Consider the following 21,202-nt stretch of genomic DNA (forward strand, 5'->3'; position numbering starts at 1 on the left):
CATCGTGACACCGTACAATGCGTGCAAGAAAAAGCGCGGCCGGCATGTGCCCTGAAGGCAAAGTGAAGTTGTTCGCAATCTGGCACCTACAGAGATAACAAAACACGAAGATATACTATACTTTATTAATGGCAAACGTCCACTTCACAATGTTTCTATATCAGCTATGAGCAAACATCACTGCTCTTTGTGTGCATAACTTCATAACAACTTTATCTCTTAACTCTGTGCTTCGGTGCACCTGTCGTGTTTGCGTGTCTCGCCTTCACAATTCTTCGTAGAGGAAAAAAAAAAGCACAGAAATATGCTAATATAGATTGTCAGTGAGTCTGGCAGTTCCTCAGAACTTCCGAAATCTAAGCGGAAATTATTGTAGCCTACTATCTACAGCACTATGTACAGGACTACATGGAGCCACGCGATTGTACTAAATACGAGACGAATCTCGATGTCGTCTGCTCAAAACAGGAGCCTGCTCGAAGGCATTCAATCACTGTTATAGGCACCTAAGGTTTGTACTATGAAGTTCACAGCATGGTTTCAATAGATATGCCAGCTTGTTAGAAACTTTGACAGTCACTTAAGTATCCTTACGTTATTTGAATGCGAAAGCACTATGACTTCTCTAATTAATTGGTTACATCCATGACACGTGACATCATACGCTGTCACGTGTCCGTCACAACTCTACCTTAATCTTCTTTATTCCACCTTATTCAACCTTGCTCTAATTTGTACCAACCTTAATCCAGCTTACCCGAATTTGTACTAACCTTAATCCAACTTATTCCGCATTACTTCACTCTAGTTCACCTTATTTGACTTAAGTTCACGTTAATTACCAATAATTACTACTAATTAACGCTGTTATACCATTTACTTTCTGTATTACTACTGATGTCATACAAGACGCTGGTGACGTCACATTGATTTTTGGTACCACTCGTTACGGACACCGGCTTTTCTTCCTCATGGGACATTTAATGCTATCGCATTAAAATAATGCAAACGATAGTAGTTTCATCCTCACACCAATCAAATATCCTCCAAATTAAGTCATGCATTGCGCTGTATGTGTTGCTTAAGCTCTGTAAAGTTTTTTTTTTTCCAACTGCACAGCCGCTGATAACTATATATCTCCCCACGACTTATTACGCTTTCTCCTCTCCGCTAATCATATCAGACGCGGCGGCACCTTGGACTGCAATGTCTTCTTTTTATGTTTTTGAATCATACAGGTGCGTGCTCTAAGGTGAGACATATATGGAATCGTTGCTTTCCTGCTTAGAAGGCACTCAAGTCAAACAAATATCTGGTGAGCTCCCGTCCTTCGGACGTTCCTCGCATTCCAGATACCTTACGCGTCGCAAGGCGACGTGAAACCGCGTTAGCGGCAGCGAAGGCGCAGAAAGGATGGCAGTTTCGACGAGTCGGTGATCCGTAAACCCCCTTGACAACAGTGCAAACAATACAAGGACGAAGAATACGAGAAGGTACACGTACAGCTGTGTGCGCGTGCGCGTCTTCCACATGCTCCTCGGTGCCCGTACGGTCCTCGAACTTGTGGGACTGTTTCCTATTCTTTGTCCTCATCGGTTGGTCGCACTATTGTCAAGTGTAGGGATAGATGGATAGAACCCAGATGTGCCAAGGTGCGCTAACACGGACTTTCGGTTCCGGCTCGCACAATAGCACGCACAACGTGAACATGCGACTACCTGCACTGACGCAGAAAAATAATGATCATCACGAAAGGGCCCTCACTATATCGCCCAGTTTGCCTAGAGCAGTAATCTCTGTGCTCTGTGCAGTGATATCCCAAAATGGCATCAAATCCTATAAAAGTAGCATTCAATAACAAAGCGTTTGCCCCCTGCAGTGTCAACCGCCAATGACGAGCACGTTTTTCGTGAACCCAAGAGTCGCATGCACTGAATGCTGCGCACGACCGTTACATTTCAAGCGTACATATGCGCTATACGTTGCCCCATATAAGGACCCATTTATTTACGCGCACACATCCCGGTCCAATGACACTCCCTGATATCTGATGTGAGGTCGGCCCAAAGGTGACGAAATGACCACAGCCACCGCAAAGGTCTGCTAGTTAAAGGAAGTTTCTTTGGATCGTGTGAATCTACCTTTCAAGGCAGAGACAGCTTCGGGGTTACGTGCAACACGAGCGACACCAGACGCCGAAGAAACCACCGTTGCGAGGTTGTAAATATGCCGAAATATCCTCTATTATAACTAGCAGAAACACGCCCCGTTAATTCTATACGCTCGCTCGACGTCCTTAAAGAGGCAAATGTAACTATTATAGGTGAAAAAAAAAATAAAGATGGTGGCCAGCCCCGTATCGGACAAACCCAACACGCGCCCCCTCGCTTCATAGCGCTGTGGATGCGTGCTTAGACATTCAATGCCCGGCTGCGTACGAACCGGAACCGAAAGGCGCCTGAAAAACCACTGTGGTGCAAACAGCTGTGACGCGAAAGTGGAACGAAAAAAAAAAGAATAGAGAGAGAGGGGAAAAAAAGTCGCAGAAGATGTTTCTCTGGTCTCCAAATGATGTAACGGCGGGCTTCGCCCGATGTTCAGGCCTTTGCTGCGATGCCACGTCCGATGAACTTGTCCATGACCTCGAATCCGCCGAGACCCCGGGAGAGCGCCACAATCGCGCTGACCGGTAGTATCCTGCGAGTAGGGACCGAGAAGGCAAAGGCATGTGTGTGAATGGGAGAGCTTTAGACATACAGCAAAGCCTCGATATAATGAAATCCTCGGATAAAAAAAACGGAATTCGTTATAAGGAGTATTTCGTTAAACGCCGATAGGCGAGCCAGTAACGCGACAAGAGCACTCCAGCTGCCTGGAGGCATGTAAAACGCAGTACGCTGAAATGAAACAGTGCTCTATATAGGGGCGACTTGATAGAAGCGATATTCTGACGATTCCAGGCAGCTCGTAGAACTTGGAATAAAGCGATTTCATTATCACGAGTGTTTGCTGTAGTCGGCGCAAGGTGATCAACGCCCGTACGCGCAAGAAAAAAAAGTTTCTGCGCACGCGCGGTGCTACCAGTACTTTATTTGTTTGCAGTACGCTAAGTTCCCTTCAGCGTGTGCGAGTAGTTCACGCCCTGCTATGTGTGAAAGGCTCGTGATAAACATACTCGCGATGACGAGGATACGGAAAAGCGGAAATACTTCCGCTCACAATGAACGAAAACGTGTTCGAAGTAGCGCTTATGATCTTACCGAACATACAGCTATAGCAGTGGAAAATGAACCCCGGGCAAGTGCTGCTAATACGTTTCCCTAGGGGCCAATTTCCCAAAAATGCTTTTTTTTTTTCTGCGCCAAGCTTGTGCGCGTCCAGTCATGTTCTCCATCAGTGTCATCAGGGTTATAGCAGCAGCTACAGATGTCACGATGCTTCTCTCTTTCTGTCACACACACACACACACACACACACACACACACACACACACACACACACACACACACACACACACACACACACACACACACACACACACACACATATATATATATATATATATATATATATATATATATATATATATATATATATATATACATAAATCATATCGTAAGAAGCCAACAGGATTAGTTCTAGTGGTCAAACATAAATACCCCAGAAAGTGGATGGGAAAACTGCGCCGCGCGCGGTAGGTCAATGGTAAGAGCATCGCACGCGTAATGCGAAGACGTGGGATCGTTCCCCACCTGCGGACAGTTGTTTTTTCAACCGTTTTTATTTTCCATTAATTTATCGCTTCTTTAATTCAATTAGTAAGTACTCGTAATTTTCCCTATGTTGTCCTTGGTGTCATTGTTTGTTGGCTTCTTATGATATGATTATATATATAACGCTTTATTTCTTTAGCGTCTGATTGAGGGCTGCTGCAGTGGTGTTCTTGGATTACGTTCTGCTTACAGTGCTATACGTATAGAGCACCACAGAATGTTTCACGTGGCAGCCCGCCGATACAAAAACACCCGTCAATACATGTGCGCTGGGTGTGTCATATGCGCGATATACGAGGCAGCGCCTCGAGGGTCCTGGAAAAACACGGAACAGCTGCCAGCCACTCCAATTAGAACGTCATTTAAAACGCTCCGAAGATGTACGAACGTTCTTGTGACACGTGAACAAGAGTGACGCCAATCACTGGGCTGCGGCGCTGTGCCTTATCAGAGAAAAAGCTGGTTTTCTTGGAGTAGAAGCAGCACACGCAGGAGGCCATTGCGATGATATACTTTTTTTTTGTGTCGCTCGAACATATTAATTTTTTTTTTCGGATCAGTCGATGACACCTAAGCGTGTTTTCTTTTTTTCGGTTGCCGTTAATTGACGTGACTAATTTATGTGTATCTAATAACAAAACCTAAGTTGGAAGTGAGCGCATGTACTTGTCTCGCCTCTTTCCTTGTTCTCTATATTTTGCGCAGTATAAACACCCTACGACGGATCACCAGTAGCCCAATCAGCTACCCTAGCCCAATTTCTCGATGACGTCACACGCACGCAGTAGCACAGCGACGGGCCTCTTCCCGGCCCCCGCGGGAACGGATGGTTCGGACGAGCAGAGAAGGAAACAAACAGCCACGCGCGCGCAATAGGCACGCGTGGCGCGCGCTTTTCTGGCACCTGCGCGATCACCGCGCGGCGACCAGGAAATTGGGCTGTGCCGATGATGAGAACCTTGATCCATCGTCGAGAAGAAGGAACAAGGCGAGGCGGGCCACGATGACGTCATCGGCCGCAGCGGTGGCACCATTCGCCCGCGTGGCTCGATCGCAGGGTCAGCCGCGGCACGTCCACTGCTTCCTTGTGGACTTTCGCTGGCATATCCCTCGATAAACGCAGCCAGAGCAAGAACTTTCACTAGAGAGGCGATTCGGTGGCGACTGTACATCGAATTCGATTGGCGTCTATGTTTATGCAGTCGAATCCGGATATATCGAATCAGAAGGGGATCAGAAAAAAAAGTTCGATGCATAGGTATTTCGATATATAAAATAAATATTTTGGACAAAAATTTTCAAGGGGATTTTACTGCTGTTCGTTATATACAATAATTAGCTATAATGGGTTAGATATACCCGGGTTCGACTGTATTCATAGTGAATTACCGTCCGTATTTCTCTTTTTACAACATGTCTACACGATTATTGCAGTCGTAGTTCATGTGCATTGAGTTAGAAAGGGGTCAGCAGTAGTGTGACAAGGTCACTCGTGCTCTATTTCGCTGATATAGAGCATGAGTGAAAAAAAAAGTAACACGACAGTTACTTCGGTTCGCGCTAAAAGCTCTTGAGTTCGTGCTCGAATTGATTATATAAAAGCTTCGTCGAGCAAGAACTTTGTTAACGAAGGGAGACAACGGTGTCTGCGAACGATAAGACGATAAGACGATAAACGAAGCTATTTCGATACTGCTTCTGAGCTAGAAGCTTTGCAAGTTTTAAATTAAATGTGTTACTCCTCTATAACCAGCTTATTTTTTTTTTCGCGATAAAGGTTGTTATAGGCACTCACTCAAGAATTCTAAGCCTGATCGCCAAATTACAGTCATGACACCAACGACATCCGCTACAGGATTCTTCGCAAGCAGCAGCATTTTTGAGGAAGCAGAAATACTGTTTCCGACTAATTGCAGCAGTTACCGCCTAACACTTCCTCGTGGAGTGGTTGGTGGAAACGCTGCTAAGCTGCTCGGCCAATCGATGTGTTGTACAGTGATGTTAGCTATAGGCGGCTGGAAGATAAAAGTGAGGTGTGGTCTAGCGAGTCGCGCATGATGAGCGATGTTTGGTGGCGCAAGAACCACACTGAGCAAGTTGTTGTGCGCTATAGACTGACAGCACAAACCCACAGCCTTGCTGCAACTGTGCCCATTTAGTGAGACATTTGCTTTATTACTTTCTCAAACCTGTATACTGTCGTACGTATAGGCTCAGCACCGGGCACGTGGGATACGTGCACGCAGCTCGCACCACAACACCTACGAGAAAGCGTTGGTGCATAAACGTGTTGTGCATGTTGTCGCGTATTACTGGGCCGAATACATTCCAAAAGGTACGTCTTGAAACAGCATTTTCGCACTTTATAACGTCGAGTTTTATGAAGAGAAGACCCTTACAAGGACTTGTCAAATTTGGAACTTTTCTGACTGTTGACTGCATGTAAATCGACACATTTCTTGTAACGGAGGAAGAGTAGAGGAGAGCGAACGATCGGGAATCAATGTATCGGGGAAACCAACACATAAATAAAAGAAGAAAAAGAGAGAGAGAAAAAAATGCCTGGCAGTTCATCAGATATGCAACATAACCAACATTTCGACACTGCAACCACTGCAGGCGCGGTTGTCCGTCTGCTCGTCACGCGGTTATTCTTTCCGCATCCTTATATGGTCGTTTTCTTGATTGCCTCGCAAGTCACTGCAGACGGAATGTACGGCCGTTTGGCGAAGGTTGTTTCCTCACAGAGAAACGCACGTGCCGTCGTTTGCAGTGCAGCCAATTCACTCGCTGTCAACGTAAGGATGTCTGCCGACGCGACCAATCGTGTTACTCAAAATACGTTTGAAGCGAAAGCGGTGGTGTCGCGCGTGTCTTACTGCTTGAAGTTGGAAAGCGCTTGAGCGAAGGCATATACAAGAACAAGACCTAGATGCAACAATGCATGCGCCATAATTCGAGAGTTCTCTGGAAAATTCTCTGGAAAATTCGCACACCACTTATGCACAGTCGAGAGCAATAGTCTAGAGACCACGGCATCAAAAAAAAAAAAGTTCTTCTATAGCACAGCCGTGCAACGTGAAATTGTCTTAATGCCAGACGCTATATAGTCAAACAGACGCACGTACGTGTAGGCAGTACCGCTTGATTTCATCCTTTATGTCATATACTGTGAAGAAAAAAAAAATACAAATTTTTAACATCCCCTCTGGTCCCCAGACTTTTGCTCTCGACTGGTACACGTGCTCGACATTCGCCCATCACCCCTGCGAGGAACGTCACACTACTTGTAAAAATACCTTCTCTGCTATAGATAAAGAGGAGGCCTTTTTTTACAACGAGCGTGCAAATTTCCAGAGAATAAACGGTTCACTGTGGCGTCTGAGTCTTGATGCCAGCGCTAAAGCACTTTGCGAATACGTTTACCAACACGGCCAACACACTGCTGCTCTGCATTGCGTTAGCTTGTCCCAGTATGCATCTTACATTCGGAACTGAGAGATCCACAGCTTGTATTTTGCAACATTCGCGATTGAGCGTCGACGTCCACGCAGAGCATTACAATGGCGAATTTGTAGACAACTGATAGAGACAAAATTAGGTAGAGGCTTACAGCCACCTTGAAGCGAGAAGACTACAGTGGGAAGACACAAGCACACCTCGCCGGGGAAAGGCGCAACTCCTTTCCACACGGCAAGCCACGTGGGCGGATACGCAACATCAGCGCAAACTGTTGTTTAACAAACATTTAATGACATTCGTTCAGGATAAACAAAACGCAACAAGTGTAAAGTGACGTGTCTAAAATGTCAACAAGAGCAACAACAAAAGAAATGCCCTGGAAAAAAACGCTCTTCAGAGGAAAAAAAAAAGTAAGTGCAAAATCACTGGATATATACTCGTATGTGGCATACAAAAATGCATGGCGGTGTCTCGAGTGGCTTCGAAAGCGTGCACAAACTTTCCAACCTTGCGTGCTTCGAAATGCTGCAGGGGTTTATTCCCTCTTCAATCACAGTGAATACAGTGCACAAGGCACTCGACACAAGACACCAGCGTTTGCCACAAAACACATATCACCTCAATGCCCGCACCGTAAACCATTCATCACTTCGTTCAACCGCACGCATGTGTGAAGGAAAATTTGAGCAATAAAATACCTTGTTTCTATACAAGTAAAAGTACATAGATGGCATATATCTATAATCTTGAACAGCAACACCGGTGGAAGACGCTTTGCGAAAGACGTGTTTCACTTACGATTGCATTATCGACATTCGCACGCAAAACAAGACTCCATGCACTTAATGGCACCGCCATCCTAGTTTTTCTTCCTCGAAAGCCGTAGCCCGTTAGCGAAAATATACACAATAACAACAACAACGATCAACATTACGGCTTCACGAGAAACGAATATTTCTAGCCTATAGCAATGCCGTTCTACCGCTACTGCTACCGCTCCCCCCAAACTGCGCATGGGCAATAAGACCCGTGGACGCTATGCCTAAAATACTCTTTATACCGCGGTACTTCGGTAGTGCGCTTTCCTCGGAGCGCGATATATGGTGAGTGGGGGCCACGATGAATGACGTGCCCTTATCACAGTGCCGCATGACGTAAGTCGCGATGCGCGAACAGTTATGCGCAGATAGATTAATGCGGTTTAAGCTACTGAAAAAAGAAATGTGTATATACAGCAGAGTGCATACCATACATATTCAAAACGCGCAAGTAACGCCAATGTGCCCCCATAAGGCAATGGGTGCAAAGTATGTGGAGCATGGATAAGTGAGGCAAATCACGTGCACACAAGAGGTCGCAAATTCAGATGAGAAACGCTTTGCAGCGCCACATGTACTATCCCAGAAAAATGTTTATCACGGGGAGTAGCCAAAGAAATAGAGAGAGAGAAGCAATAGACAAGCACGAAATACTTTCGCTGTTAATACTTCGCACTCGCAACGTGTAACGGCGGCACACTTAGTTCTAAGTTCGCGCAGCAAGAGATTATAGACGCGACAGATCGATAGTCAACCTTCTTGGCAAACGTCTGTGTTCTGTAAACTATTGCCCCGGTAGCTACCGAAAGGAAGTTGACCGCATTAACTTTTTTTTTCCTGCACAGGGCACAAATGAGATTATTTGCAATAGCCAAACATTCACATGAAAGACTCGCCAGTTTGCTAACTTGAAATCCCAAAGGGTGTTTCTGTTTGACTGTAATCGGTATTCCAACACCTTGCCCCCTACGTTCATTGGTTTTACCATAAATCTTCCACATCTTATGTTAAAAAATGCAGCTCATCAAGTGCGCAGCCTCAGAGAGTTCACGAAGGGTTAAAATTAAGTTGAAAGTTAAGTTAAAAAATTAAATTCTGGAGGTTTTACGTGACAAAACCACGATCTGATTATGAGGCACGCCGTAGTGGCAACACCCACCACCTGGGGTTCTGTGACGCACACGAGCGTTCCTGCATTCCGCCCACATCGAAATCGAACCCGCGACCTCGAGCTCAGCGGCGCAACGCCATTGCCAATCAGTCGCCGCGACGGGTGTTTATGAATGGTTGATTTCAAGCGACGACGGGAGAAAATTTCGCAGACACAGTCATTATGGCACAGAGCTTCAGAGCGTCATTAAAACATTGCGCCCGACTGTCCGCTTTTTCTTTTTTTTCCGTTGAATACTGTATAGGACACCGGCCGACAAGTGGCCGCTTCGTATAGCGGTCTCAGCGTTAATCGCCGACACACAAACACCTCGAAAGACAACAAAACCGGAGGCGGAGGCACTCGTATATGCTTCATGCAGCTGCGATAACAATGGACAAAGGGGCCGCAGCGGATGCGTGCATTGCATGCTTCCGTCCACGCCTGCTCGCTGGTCTCCCCCTCCCTTCCTTTCTGTATACGACCTTTCTTTCATCTCCTTCATTGTGCTTTCGGTTGGCGAAATATTTGTTGGCTTCTGTTGACAGAGTTCCTTTGTTTTCTTTTTCTCCGTCTACAATGCCTTCAGAAACTCGATAGCATCAATTTCGGCACCAATTTCAGCTACACGTTGCTCCCTTAAGGCTCATTCACACTATAGGCCGACACGACACCGATTTCGGTCTGCCGACTGCTGGCGAAAGCGTTTTCCGTCCTTTCAACCGTTGGCCGCAGCGTTTTCCGTTCTGTAACCTGCTGTCGCCAACAGTCGGCAGACCAAAATCGCTATCGTGTAGGCCTATAGTGTGAATGAGCCTTTACAGCAGCTGCAGTGGTGGCTTTCGATTTCTGCTGCCCGGCACGACGTCACTGGTTCAACTCCCGGTTGCAGCGGCCGTATTTCCACTGTAGCGAAATACATTTTTTTTTTTTTTTGTTCCTGCACTTCAATTTACGGCCGCTTGAAAAGAAGCACCAGGGGGTAAAAATTAACCCGGAGCCTCCCGCTACGTCGGCGTCCTTCATAACCAATCAACATCTTTGACACTTTAAACTCCGCCAATCGTTATTACTTATTTGAAACATGTGTAAGTTAGTGCTGCAAGTAAGTGTAAGACAGCTATGCTGACTGCTGAGCACAAGTGCTTCGAGAAATGGCGCGCACTGCTCTTCCGTCAGCCGAAAGCAAGCGATCGTCAATGCAGCTGTCGCACTTGTTACAACGCATAACTCGAGATGCTCGAAAATACTTGATTCAAGGGAGAGTCCTAATGAACGTCGATTATCGCTCCCACACTAGTAAGGGAGGCGCGCCAGCGTCGCACATTAGCTTTGGTGTTTGAGACGTGGCGATAACCTGCGACGAAAAACACGCATTCCCCTTCAGAGCTCGCGAGGTTTGCAGTGCGTAGCGTCTCGGAGAAGGATCATCATTATCATCATCATCAGCCTATATTTTATGTCCACTGCAGGACGAAGGCCTCTCTCTGCGATCTCCAAGTATACTGTCTTGCGCTAGCCTATTCCAACTTGCGCCTGCAAATTTCCTAACTTCATCATCCCATCTGGTTTTCTGCCGACCTCGACTGCGCTTCCCTTCTCTTGGTATCCATTCTGTAACCCTAATGGTCCACCGGTTATCCATCCTACGCATTACATGGCCTGCCCAGCTCCATTTCTTGCGCTTAATGTCAACTAGAATATCGGCTATCCCCGTTTGTTCTCTGATCCACATCGCTCTCTTCCTGTCCCTTAACGTTACGCTAACATTTTTCGTTCCATCGCTCTTTGTGCGGTCCTTAACTTGTTCTCGAGCTTCTTTGTTAACCTCCAAGTTTCGGCCCCATATGTTAGCACTGGTAGAATGCAATGATCGGAGAAGGATAAGGGCGATTAAATCTTTATCGGGAAGAAGACTTAGTGCCCTTCCACTCTGTGAAGAAGGACCGACTAGCGAAGCTGCTATGTGTTCTTCTAAAATGACGAATTTATATATGGGTATGACTACAAATATGCAATTAAAGCATCAAGACAAAGACACCTTAATACACCTCAATCCTCCTTCATCCTCCTTAGTCGACTTTAATCCATCTTAATGACCCTAATCCGCCTTCATCCACCTTAATCGACCTTAATACACCCTAGTCCTCCTTAATCCACCTTAATGCATCCTCCTTAATCCACCTTAATCAAAATTAATCCACCCTAATCCACCTTAATCCTCGTTCATCCACCTTAATTGGTGGATTGGTTGGTAGACTGCGATGTAATGGTCATCCATCACTGGTTTTGACACTTATGCTAAGGAACCTACATAGGCTACTGTGGATTCAATTTTGTCGACGCAACATTTGCTACACACCCTGTCGACGCATGCACTTTTGGTCAGAACCTAGCCATATACAGCTTCGCTGTAAAAACAGGACTGGCCTGCCGTCTAAATGTTACGTCACCGCCGGGCACGCAGTTGATTTTAAATTTAGAGCAGTTTATTTAGACACTGCCTGGCAAAAGAGCAGAGAATTGTCAGTTGTTGGCCTGTGCCTCCTGCAGTTCTACCTGTTCTTCGCATCTGTCTTTGTGCCTGTGGAACTCCTTCGTCAATGCCAGCTCTTTTCTACAGCTTCCCACTGGTCGTTCTTTTCAGTTCAAAAGCATTGTACAACAAAGCCCCCCACCCCTCCCCCCCCTCCGACATTTCTCTTAGAATCTGTAAGGAAACACACGTAAACGCTAGCACGCACTTGAACCTGCATCTTGCGCTTGCTTCAATAAGATTAAAGCGAGATGTCGTAAGAATGCTCTACAGGTGGGTAGCTTTGACGCTCACCTGCATTGATTCTGAAATATCAGAGGGACCCACGCCTTCGCCTTTCCTTTGTCCCCAATTTTTTTGTTTTATATATAAAGAAAATCTTGTCGGTGTAGCTTAGAGGGAGAGAAGGTCTGATCACTCCGAAGGCCAAGGCTGACCACACAACAGATCTTCAGGGGTTCCGGACTCCTGTTCTAGATTCAACGTTAGCGAACTGACCTCCGCATAAGTTGTCACTGTAGTCATGCACTTTGCAGTCCACCGGGTAACTGAGAGCTCGGCTCTAGCTTATCGTGGCTCACTTGGACGTATCGCACTTTCCTCGAACCTATTTTCCTCAAAAGCTTAAGCACAGTGTTGCAATCGCGACGCATGCCGAGATCATACATTTCATACATTAAAGCCGTCCATGACATGCGGGACTTATGACGCGGATAACTATAGCCAGAACACACTCGCAAGGCCAAATTCTCAACATTTTCGAACGATTGCGGAAACTCGGAAGATATTAATTTCCTGCCGTTGGGACTAAGAACTTCGTACAAGAAAAAAGTGTTTGATATGCTACGAGATTGTTTTGCGCGATTTCACCGGAACGTTCCCCGTATAGCAACTTTACGAGGTGTGAGCTCTGCAACTGGATGATAAAGGTACAACGAGAAAACAACGAAAGGATATCACCAGAAGCTACGCGAAACAATGTCCAGAACAATAATAACGTTAGCAATGCTCAACGAACTCTAGCTCAATCAGGCCGCTATATCTCACACAGCTCGCCTTCGAACAATGAATCCCGTAAAGCGATCGACACCGTCGTGTGCACTCTGGATTTTTGCAGGCACAAATGCGCGCAGAGGCATTGCGCCCGGTCAAGGTGGAGTATAAGGGGAACGACTCCCCGTTCTTTGAAGTCTCGCGTTACCAATTATACTCGCGACTGACCAGTCACCGACCATGTCGTCGACCAAGGTCACTAGCGGGAGTTTACGCAAGCAGGATTCAGTTACATAGATATACAAATCAAATCCATCGCGCCATACAACCGGAGCCCCTATATTATCCTATCTTTCCATCACTCTTTTGGGGGAAAGACTTCGAGTGCTTGCACAGGAGATCACGCTCTCTCTATGGTGCACACCAAGCAGCCAGACCAACCGAAGCAATCGTCAACACCACCTGCCCTCTTTGATGCACCTCTGTATACCAACTAGAATCAGCCGAAAAGAGGCCACTATGCTTTATCGCTTATGGCTAGGGGTGGTATTCACGAAATCTTATTCATTCCTCATTGGAATGGCCGACAACGCTTTTTGCAATGCCTGTCTTTGCGAGGAGACGCTAGAACATATTCTATGCGACTGTCCTGAATATAATGTTCCGAGACAGTCCCTGGAGTCCGTTCTAGCACACCTGGACAATCGACCGCTGTCAATTGAAACCATTCTCACGTGTCGTCGACAGAAGACATCGCAGCTGAAAGCGACGAAGGGACTGCTTAGGTTTTTAAAGGAAACGGGCTTGGACAAGCGGCTATGACAGTGATGTCACGTACCACGCAAGAGTGACGGACGGTGACTGACGATGTGTGTGCTGTGTACGTTATGTGCTCTCTCTCTCTCCTCCCCATCTTTCATTCCCCCTCACCCCGCTCCCATATGTAGGGTAGCAAACCGGTTGCGCTGAACTGGTTACCCTGCCTGCCTTTCCTTCTCCACTCTTTCCTTCCTTCCTTCCTTCGGGGAAAAATCTGGCGCTTTAGGAGAAAGTTTTATGAGGGCGTAACAACCGACAGTCATTTGTTCAAACTGAACTTGTTTTTTTCTTTCTTTTGTTGTTCTTGTGGCTTGGCCCGCCGTTTAGGTTGGGCTTGTGCCCCTTAACTGCTGGACACTAAATAACGATATTTCTCTCTCTCTCTCTGGGTTGAAGTAAATTAACGATCTGTTCTTCTGTGCTTCTGACGCAGCTTGTAGGTCACAGATAAGAATGCGCGGCCGCAACCGTAGACGCGAGTTGCGGTTGCTGTCGTCCTTGAAAAACACGGTACCAAAGAAAAGCATGAAACGGAAAGCTCTCGCGCACACACATGGCACCGCAGTGCACGGTGAGAAGCGCTGCATGCTTTTGCAGACGCGCACACTGTAAAATAATCTACACCCTTACTCAATTTTAAGCGTGTAAGTTATATTACAGTGCATAATTTGACTTCTGGCGGGTCGAAAACTTAATTTCTCCTCTACTCGGAACCATTGTACTATTGTGCTAGCAAAGCGTTTCTCCGAATCTGCCACCAGAAAATAAGAAAATCGAGATACGCCACATCACTGAAGAAAAAAAAAGAAAAAGACAGTTCGGGAAACTACGCGAACCAGGCGGGGCGCAGAACCCACAGGAAAGAAAAGGCACACAAGAGAAACCCGTCAAATGTCCGTCATATATAATGCGGAAATCGCAACGGTTACACAAGATCGCGGCGGTTACGAATTTCGCATGTGCGAGCATCTAGTGTAAAACTGAATTGACATTGCCGCGTGGGCTTATTCAGTGCCGCTTCGGTGAAAACAACGTATAACAAACTAATAAATGATTTTGTGTATGAACTCCGTTACTGCATAGCAAAACGAAAAAGAAAAAAATAAGCAGGCAGGCCTGAATGACGTGTCTGGCGATCCACGTTATTATTGGTCCTATCCCCGCGCTGCACGAGCGATTTCGCAGATAATTTCAGCACCCTCCGAACACCGAATAAATCACACGTATACGAAGGGGTCAACGGTATACATTTGCCGCATCTGCGAATTCGCAAGTATACGAAATCGCAAGCAAAATCGCGCCATGCGAAACAGCTTTACATTATTCCGAAAAGACGCATTCTGATAATGCATGAACTGCTCCGTAAATACTTCCGATAGCACTTGAACTTCACCGTGAATACAAAGAGAACAGGACAAATCAGGGTAAGACACTGGGTGACAGGACACTTACGAAACATACAGTCTTTCTCAAAGGTTTCGAAGCCACAGCGCCAATCACGAGATCTGTCGTCAAGCCGCGTTGCAGGGCTCCCAACACGGCTCCGAAGCTCAGAATGGTGTGTAGCAGCGTTTCTTTCAATACATCTTGCCCTACTTTGAATATAGGTACAGGTTTAGTGCACAATGACCTCAAGCTACCTGAGACAGGAAAGAAAACCACGTTTACTGCCACATGTACATTTGAGCAGGAAAAATAAATAGACGCAGAAGGCGTATCTTAGACCAGACTAAAAGAATGACAGTTCTGTCGCCTTCCTTCCTTCAACGTTTTACACAGCTATAAAGAGCTTCCTTGTCTGAAGTAATAACAAAATCTCGTCTGTCCCGCGAGGCCGATGCCCCGGCCGTGACGGTAGTTTTTTTTTATATTTTTTTAACGAAATTATCACCTGGAATTTTCCGCATTCATTATTTATAAAGCTGATTTCAGCCTGCTATACATAGTGGCGTAAGCTCATGCTGTTTCATTGGTGCGTATTTTTTTGTATGTGTTTCTAGTCTAATAATACTTTAATAAATTCTGTTCCATTCCAGTCTCCGAGACTTCGCAGTGCACGAAAGTTCTTCAAACGACCCTAAATGGCTGTCTGACGACAGGTCCGGTCTAGTCGGGGCGCATAGGTCAAGGACTTCGGAACCTTTTACAAAGATTTCACTTCGGGAAAAAGAAAAAAAAAGAAAGAAGAAATAAAGAAAACATACATCAAGTGATGGAGACAGGAGAAGAATAACGAGAAGCAAAAAGCACACAAAAAGACGAACATACATTTTCGAGGGTTCAAAGGCAAGTGCAAACTCAGCTCATTTTCTTGTAGAGTTCAGCGCGCAAAATTGCCGTGAGCACACACACACACACAAAAAAAGGAAAAAAGAAAAAGAAACGCACGGGCAGGAACGGCGAGTTTTTGTCTTTTGTCACTTGTGTGCGCTGAATTCTACAAGAAGATGAATCCGTACCCACTGGCACAAGTTACTCCACAAGCTCAGCTCACCACCTGATCATTTTGTTCTTTTTTTCAGCCTTCGAGTGCAGAAGGCATTGCGAGCCACAATTATTTTAGTTTCGTCTTTCTTGTTAAACTTCCTTGGGCTACTCGTGCGCAAACGACAGAGTCGCAAGCGCTGGCGGTGCCGGCTGGTTTGCGCTGGTCTCCTCGCCGAAGAGGCGGTGACCACGTGACACAAGCCACGTGACACAAGCGCGTACACACACGGACGGCGGTGGCCTCGTTGAGGTAAGTGTGTGGTGCGTCGCCGCCGCCGTTCTACGACCGGCCGTAGTAGTGGGTCATGGCCTTTTGCGTGTTCATGAGTTGGGCCCCGATGAACAGCACCCTCATGGGAACCATTCTGCGAGAGGAGAACAGGCCACGACACACACTCAGGCTCATGCGGAGACACGGGTCACGAGAAGCAACAAAAGGGTGAACACGAAACACGACATGGGTAGACAAAAAGGTGAACACGAAGAGAAGGAAGCAGAGAGAGGGAGGAGTGTCAGGCACGGCGTTTTCAAGTGACATTGTAAATAACTTTTAAAATACTGATTATGCGGCTTACTATAATGTCTTGTTTTTACTCATATTTTCCAACAAGATCGCATTTTTCTTTTGCCCGCATGTACCGTTCGCTGATTGATTGGTCGATTGATTTTAACGCCCCAAAGTAAGGCTGGAGCTCTGAAGGATGCCGTAGTGGGAAGGGGAGGGGGGGGGGGAGCTTTGGATTAAAAGCGCACGAGCATTAGTTTTTGATGCAAAAGCGTCAGACGGCCCATCGAGTGAAAAATCCGGCGTCTGTCGTCTGTAGCATTGAAATGGCATGTAAATTCCCATTGGCTGCGACGCCACGTCACGAGCGCGCCTCAATGAAGCAGAGCGGGTGAAAGGGAACATCTGCTGCGTTAGGGGAGAGGGCATCGCCGCGACGCCACGTCACCTTCGCTCTCTCTCTTGGAAGCCTGTGTTCTCGGCGCGTTCCTTGACCGCGCAAGCACTCGCCTGTGCTTTAACTGCGCCTCGAACGGTAAGGCCAAATCAAAACGCGCTCGCTTGCCCGCAAGGAGTTCATAACTCGAAGGACTGTTCAGCGGCGTTCAATTGGACATTAACGCTTTCGCATTCACAACTCATAACAGGTGTTTAGGTGTCCTCAGATAGTTTTTTCCCTGTCTCCATTTTTCTTTCTCCTTTTTTTGTTTATTTCGCATTCATCGGAACGCGAACGCTGGGGCCGGGAATAAAACCCGCGACCTTGTGGTCAGCAGCAGAAGGCCCTGGCCACTGAGCCAGCGCTACGGATCCAGCCGTTCACTAAAGCATTTGACATCGTCGCTTGTCTGCTCTGAATGGGGTAAAAATAGAGTGAAAAACCCTCGTAGTATGCGCACCTCGTCGCCGGAGAAGCGTGCCGCTGTTACAGAGACGTGAAGTGGGTCTTGCTAACCTTCGGCAAATACGTGCCCAGATAAACCAGACTGGCAATAACCCACTGGTAATAAGCCAAGTGATTGAGTGACTATGCCGAGTGCATTAATGTGCCATGCGGAGCGAAAGAAAATGCAATCTTGTTGAGAACTATGAGCGAGAACGAAACAGGCGGTAAGATTTAAATACCATATTTTAAAGTTGTTAGCGTGAAAACGCAGGTTGTAGTATAGTATACAATTTGGTCTACGTTAAAGCAACAGCGGACACGAGGCTGTGCCGATGATTTCCCAAGTGGCCATCTTCTCAACTGATGAGGAGGTGAGTACGCCATCAGAACGAGGAATGCCACAACAAAAACAGCGTTTCGGGAACTTATTCCCCCCTTCACCGAAAACAAACAGCTGTTTTCATATTTTGTAGCACTCGCGTTTCGCAACAAACCATGTTCTATAAAACCTGGTACATTTCATCGTTCTGTGGGGCATTCAGTTGCGTAGGGACGTCGCCGATGTTCAGAAAACAAGCGCGGCTACATAGACACCCGAAATAATAACGTTTAATTAATTAATTAATTAATTAATTAATAGCTTACACTTTGTAAAGCCGAACAGCTGTTTCTCGGACTGTTGTGTGTATACAGTTGAAAAAAAGTTCACGTTGCTACTCACACAGAACTCGCCTACAAAGGCAACCAGAGAAATAGGATGCCGCTGCCTGGCGTAGGCTCCAGACAGGCACTTACACGAACCTATACAATTACATCGCATACACCCCACTGCCTACAGGGACGAATGCCCGTGGTGCAGGGCCACACCAACCCTATACCACATTACGTGAGAGTGCACGCTACACAACATAGAACACCACGACACGAACACCACGAGGGAGCAATGGGAGGCACTGCTGTTCAGCTCGGACCTCGACGACCCGCTCAAGCTGATCCAGAGAGCAGAGAAGATGGCAAGAGCCAGCGGAGCCCTGGACCATTAGCGATGCCCCTTCGGGGCAAAACCAAACTCTGATTATTTTTCTAATAAAGTTTACGTATCTCTCTATCACACACATCGTGTATGCAAACCCGCACTCTTAGTGTAAGAAAACATGGAGCTGCGAGCTACCCATTCCCGGAGGTCAGGCCTTACTAAAAAGCTAAACCTTTTATTTCACAGCCACAAAGCGTGTCTGCCTAGTTGAGCTCAAAGAATATGTGGAGCCTGCGATATGTTCGTCAAGAAAACTGCAGACGCAGCAGGCGATAGTCGCAGGAGAGAGACAACAGTGACGTATCCCGATAAAGCTCTCTGCTGCTCAAAATGTGCTACATAAATGCGTTTTTCTGAGTGTGAAAGAAGCCGACGAATACACGCAGAATTGCCGCGCGACTGGCCGCTCGAGGAACTTTGCGTGCATTTGCGGGCTTCTTTCACGCTCGGAAAAACCCTTTTATGTAGCACATATTGAGCAACAGAAATCTGTATCGGTAGTTTTTCATGTTGCTCTACAACTTTCTCATCGACACTTTGATAATTAGGACAGTACTTCTCGAGTTAGATAATTAATTACAATCACCTAATTAAATATCAGTAACGAAAATATTACTGGCGGCAACTACACTGTACTGGAAACAATACAAACTAGGTTTGCTTCGCGTAACGCCGTTCCTCTTTTTTTAAATCGCGCTGCGTGATAGCTGGGACACCCTGTATATAGGGTGCAGTCAGGTCAGGCCTCTACCGGCTGCCGGTCTGTGCAAACAAGAGACACGATAAGGTGCAGTGACGACGTTTTTCAAAACACCCGTAGCTGCTAGCGGTATCTCGCGTCTTTTCACACCCTTTTGCCCGTCTCTGAGGATGGTAGTATAAACTATGTGCCAATACAACTCGCCCAACGAACTACGGGAAACCTTGAACTATACGTCTTAAGTATAAGACATTGAACTATACGCCTTGTCCAGCTAAGCCTTCCGAGCCCTGAGGACTTTAACAAAGACAAAAGGGAGCTGACATAAGTAAAAGACGGGTCACCGACTTCACCGTGTTCCCGGAGAATCACGTGCTCCAGATCACGTCCTTCGCCGGCCACCAAAGTTGCCAAAGAAAGAATGGCGCCGTGCAAGTTCGTATAACGAAGTCCAAAAGCAAAGCCACTGGCCGCCTGGCCTCCACATTCGCATTCATGCGGTGTCGATAAGCGACAGATCCGCAAGTAATGAGGCTAGAGTAGAGCTTCGCATGTGCTCCCTTTTCTGGTCTTATTTTTCCGTGCCGTATAATGATATCGGAATCACAAGTCACTTCCTCCGTTCAATGCCTTTCCAGAAAAATATATCTAGCTTGCTAGCAAATATTTATATGTATATATAGATATTTTCTTTCCGCAACGTAATGCTTGAAGGCGGCTGGTCATCTGATTGCAACAATATTCTTTGGTTGTGTCCATTTTATGCCTTCCTTCTTCACCCTTCTTCGCGGATTTCAGTTTAAGTCCTTCTTTGGTCGATTTCCGACAACCGGTTGTGGCAAGCCCAAACTGAAACGTGACTTGCACGTGAGTGTTATTTGTCAGCTGCGCGCCATGCTCCCTGTCACTTCTATTTTCTTCTCGACGCTATAAGGCATTCGGCTGGACAGCTATAGGCTTGCGAATACGAAGTTGACTGAAAAGATTTACGCAGGCTCAAGCTTTCCCTAACGCCACGTATCATCAAGGCAAAAAGGTTCAGAGCAAGATGGAGACCTGTAAATGACTGTTCACCCACTGTTGGTCACACGCAATCAGAGAGGTAGCATAGAGAGGTATAGTTGGTCACACGCAATCATTAGAGGAAGCGTGCACGCATTTGTCTTCAGAGTCCCGCTGTGACTTTTAATCAGAACCTTCCGCCGTGTACAGTGCCTGTCGGTACAGCGTGATGCGGCGGAGAAGCCCAAAAAGGCACGTACCCGACACATTGGCCGAATAACCAGCTCAAGACTGGCCTTTCACAGGTGGCTGTCTTTACTGCTACATACTTCTAGGCCTGACGCTGAGCTCGAACGAAGGGAATTGCGATGACGCCTCTGAGATACCGACTATCATATCTTGAGGCCTATGGTGAGACAAATGAATAAAGCCCCGGAATAACTGCTTGATAGCCTAAAGGCGTATCTATATAGAGCAGTGGTTTGAAATGATTAACGCTGCTAGCCGATAGTAGCGTAGAGCTGCCGTGCACGATCCACCGAGAAGCACAGTGATACATGTGCGCACGTTGCGATAATCATCCTACACCGTGCCTCATCAACGTCCTCTGAGCTGTCTAATCTCCATCGCCCAGACGCACGTGACAGGCTCGGAAAAATAATGTCCACCGAGGCCGGTCCCTAACTTTCCTGAGCTAAAGTTTGCTCAACTTTTGACAAAGTGCAGGGCAGGCCAGACTGTGTCCCCAGCGCTCTGAAGCTTTCGCAGGCGACGACGATACTGACCCCCAGCTTATACTTCTCCGTAGCGCTGAACATGCCGTAAGGTGTACTATTACGAGGAGTGCAATGAACACCGGGCCGACGCGCCGTCCGGGAGCTAAACCCGGCTGATAAGCTTACCCGTGAGACTTCTACCAGGCCGCCGGGAATACCCTGACCATCCCTGCCCATGACGGACGGAGCACACGCTCATAAGAAGATCGAAGATAGGCAGCGCACCGGGGAAACGACACGGAAAAAACGAGACGGGACG

At 46.8% G+C, this 21,202-nt stretch overlaps 1 protein-coding gene and 1 long non-coding RNA gene across 2 annotated transcripts in view; one reads left to right on the forward strand and one right to left on the reverse strand.

Moving 5' to 3' along the window:
- Positions 1 to 2,447: 2,447 nt before the first annotated feature.
- LOC119450347 (epidermal retinol dehydrogenase 2-like) overlaps positions 2,448 to 21,202 on the reverse strand; it is an 80,169-nt gene continuing 61,414 nt past the window's right edge. The window contains 1 exon segment of the mRNA XM_037713781.2: positions 2,448 to 2,697. Within this exon segment, the coding sequence (XP_037569709.1) occupies positions 2,598 to 2,697 (100 nt within the window). The 3' untranslated portion in view covers positions 2,448 to 2,597.
- Positions 12,837 to 13,857, forward strand: LOC125944731 (uncharacterized). Its single transcript, XR_007466408.1, has 3 exons — positions 12,837 to 12,962; positions 13,012 to 13,116; positions 13,778 to 13,857. It is a non-coding gene; the product is annotated as an uncharacterized LOC125944731 (long non-coding RNA).

The sequence above is a fragment of the Dermacentor silvarum genome, chromosome 4 (genome assembly GCF_013339745.2).
Source record: "Dermacentor silvarum isolate Dsil-2018 chromosome 4, BIME_Dsil_1.4, whole genome shotgun sequence".
Classification (NCBI taxonomy): domain Eukaryota; kingdom Metazoa; phylum Arthropoda; class Arachnida; order Ixodida; family Ixodidae; genus Dermacentor; species Dermacentor silvarum.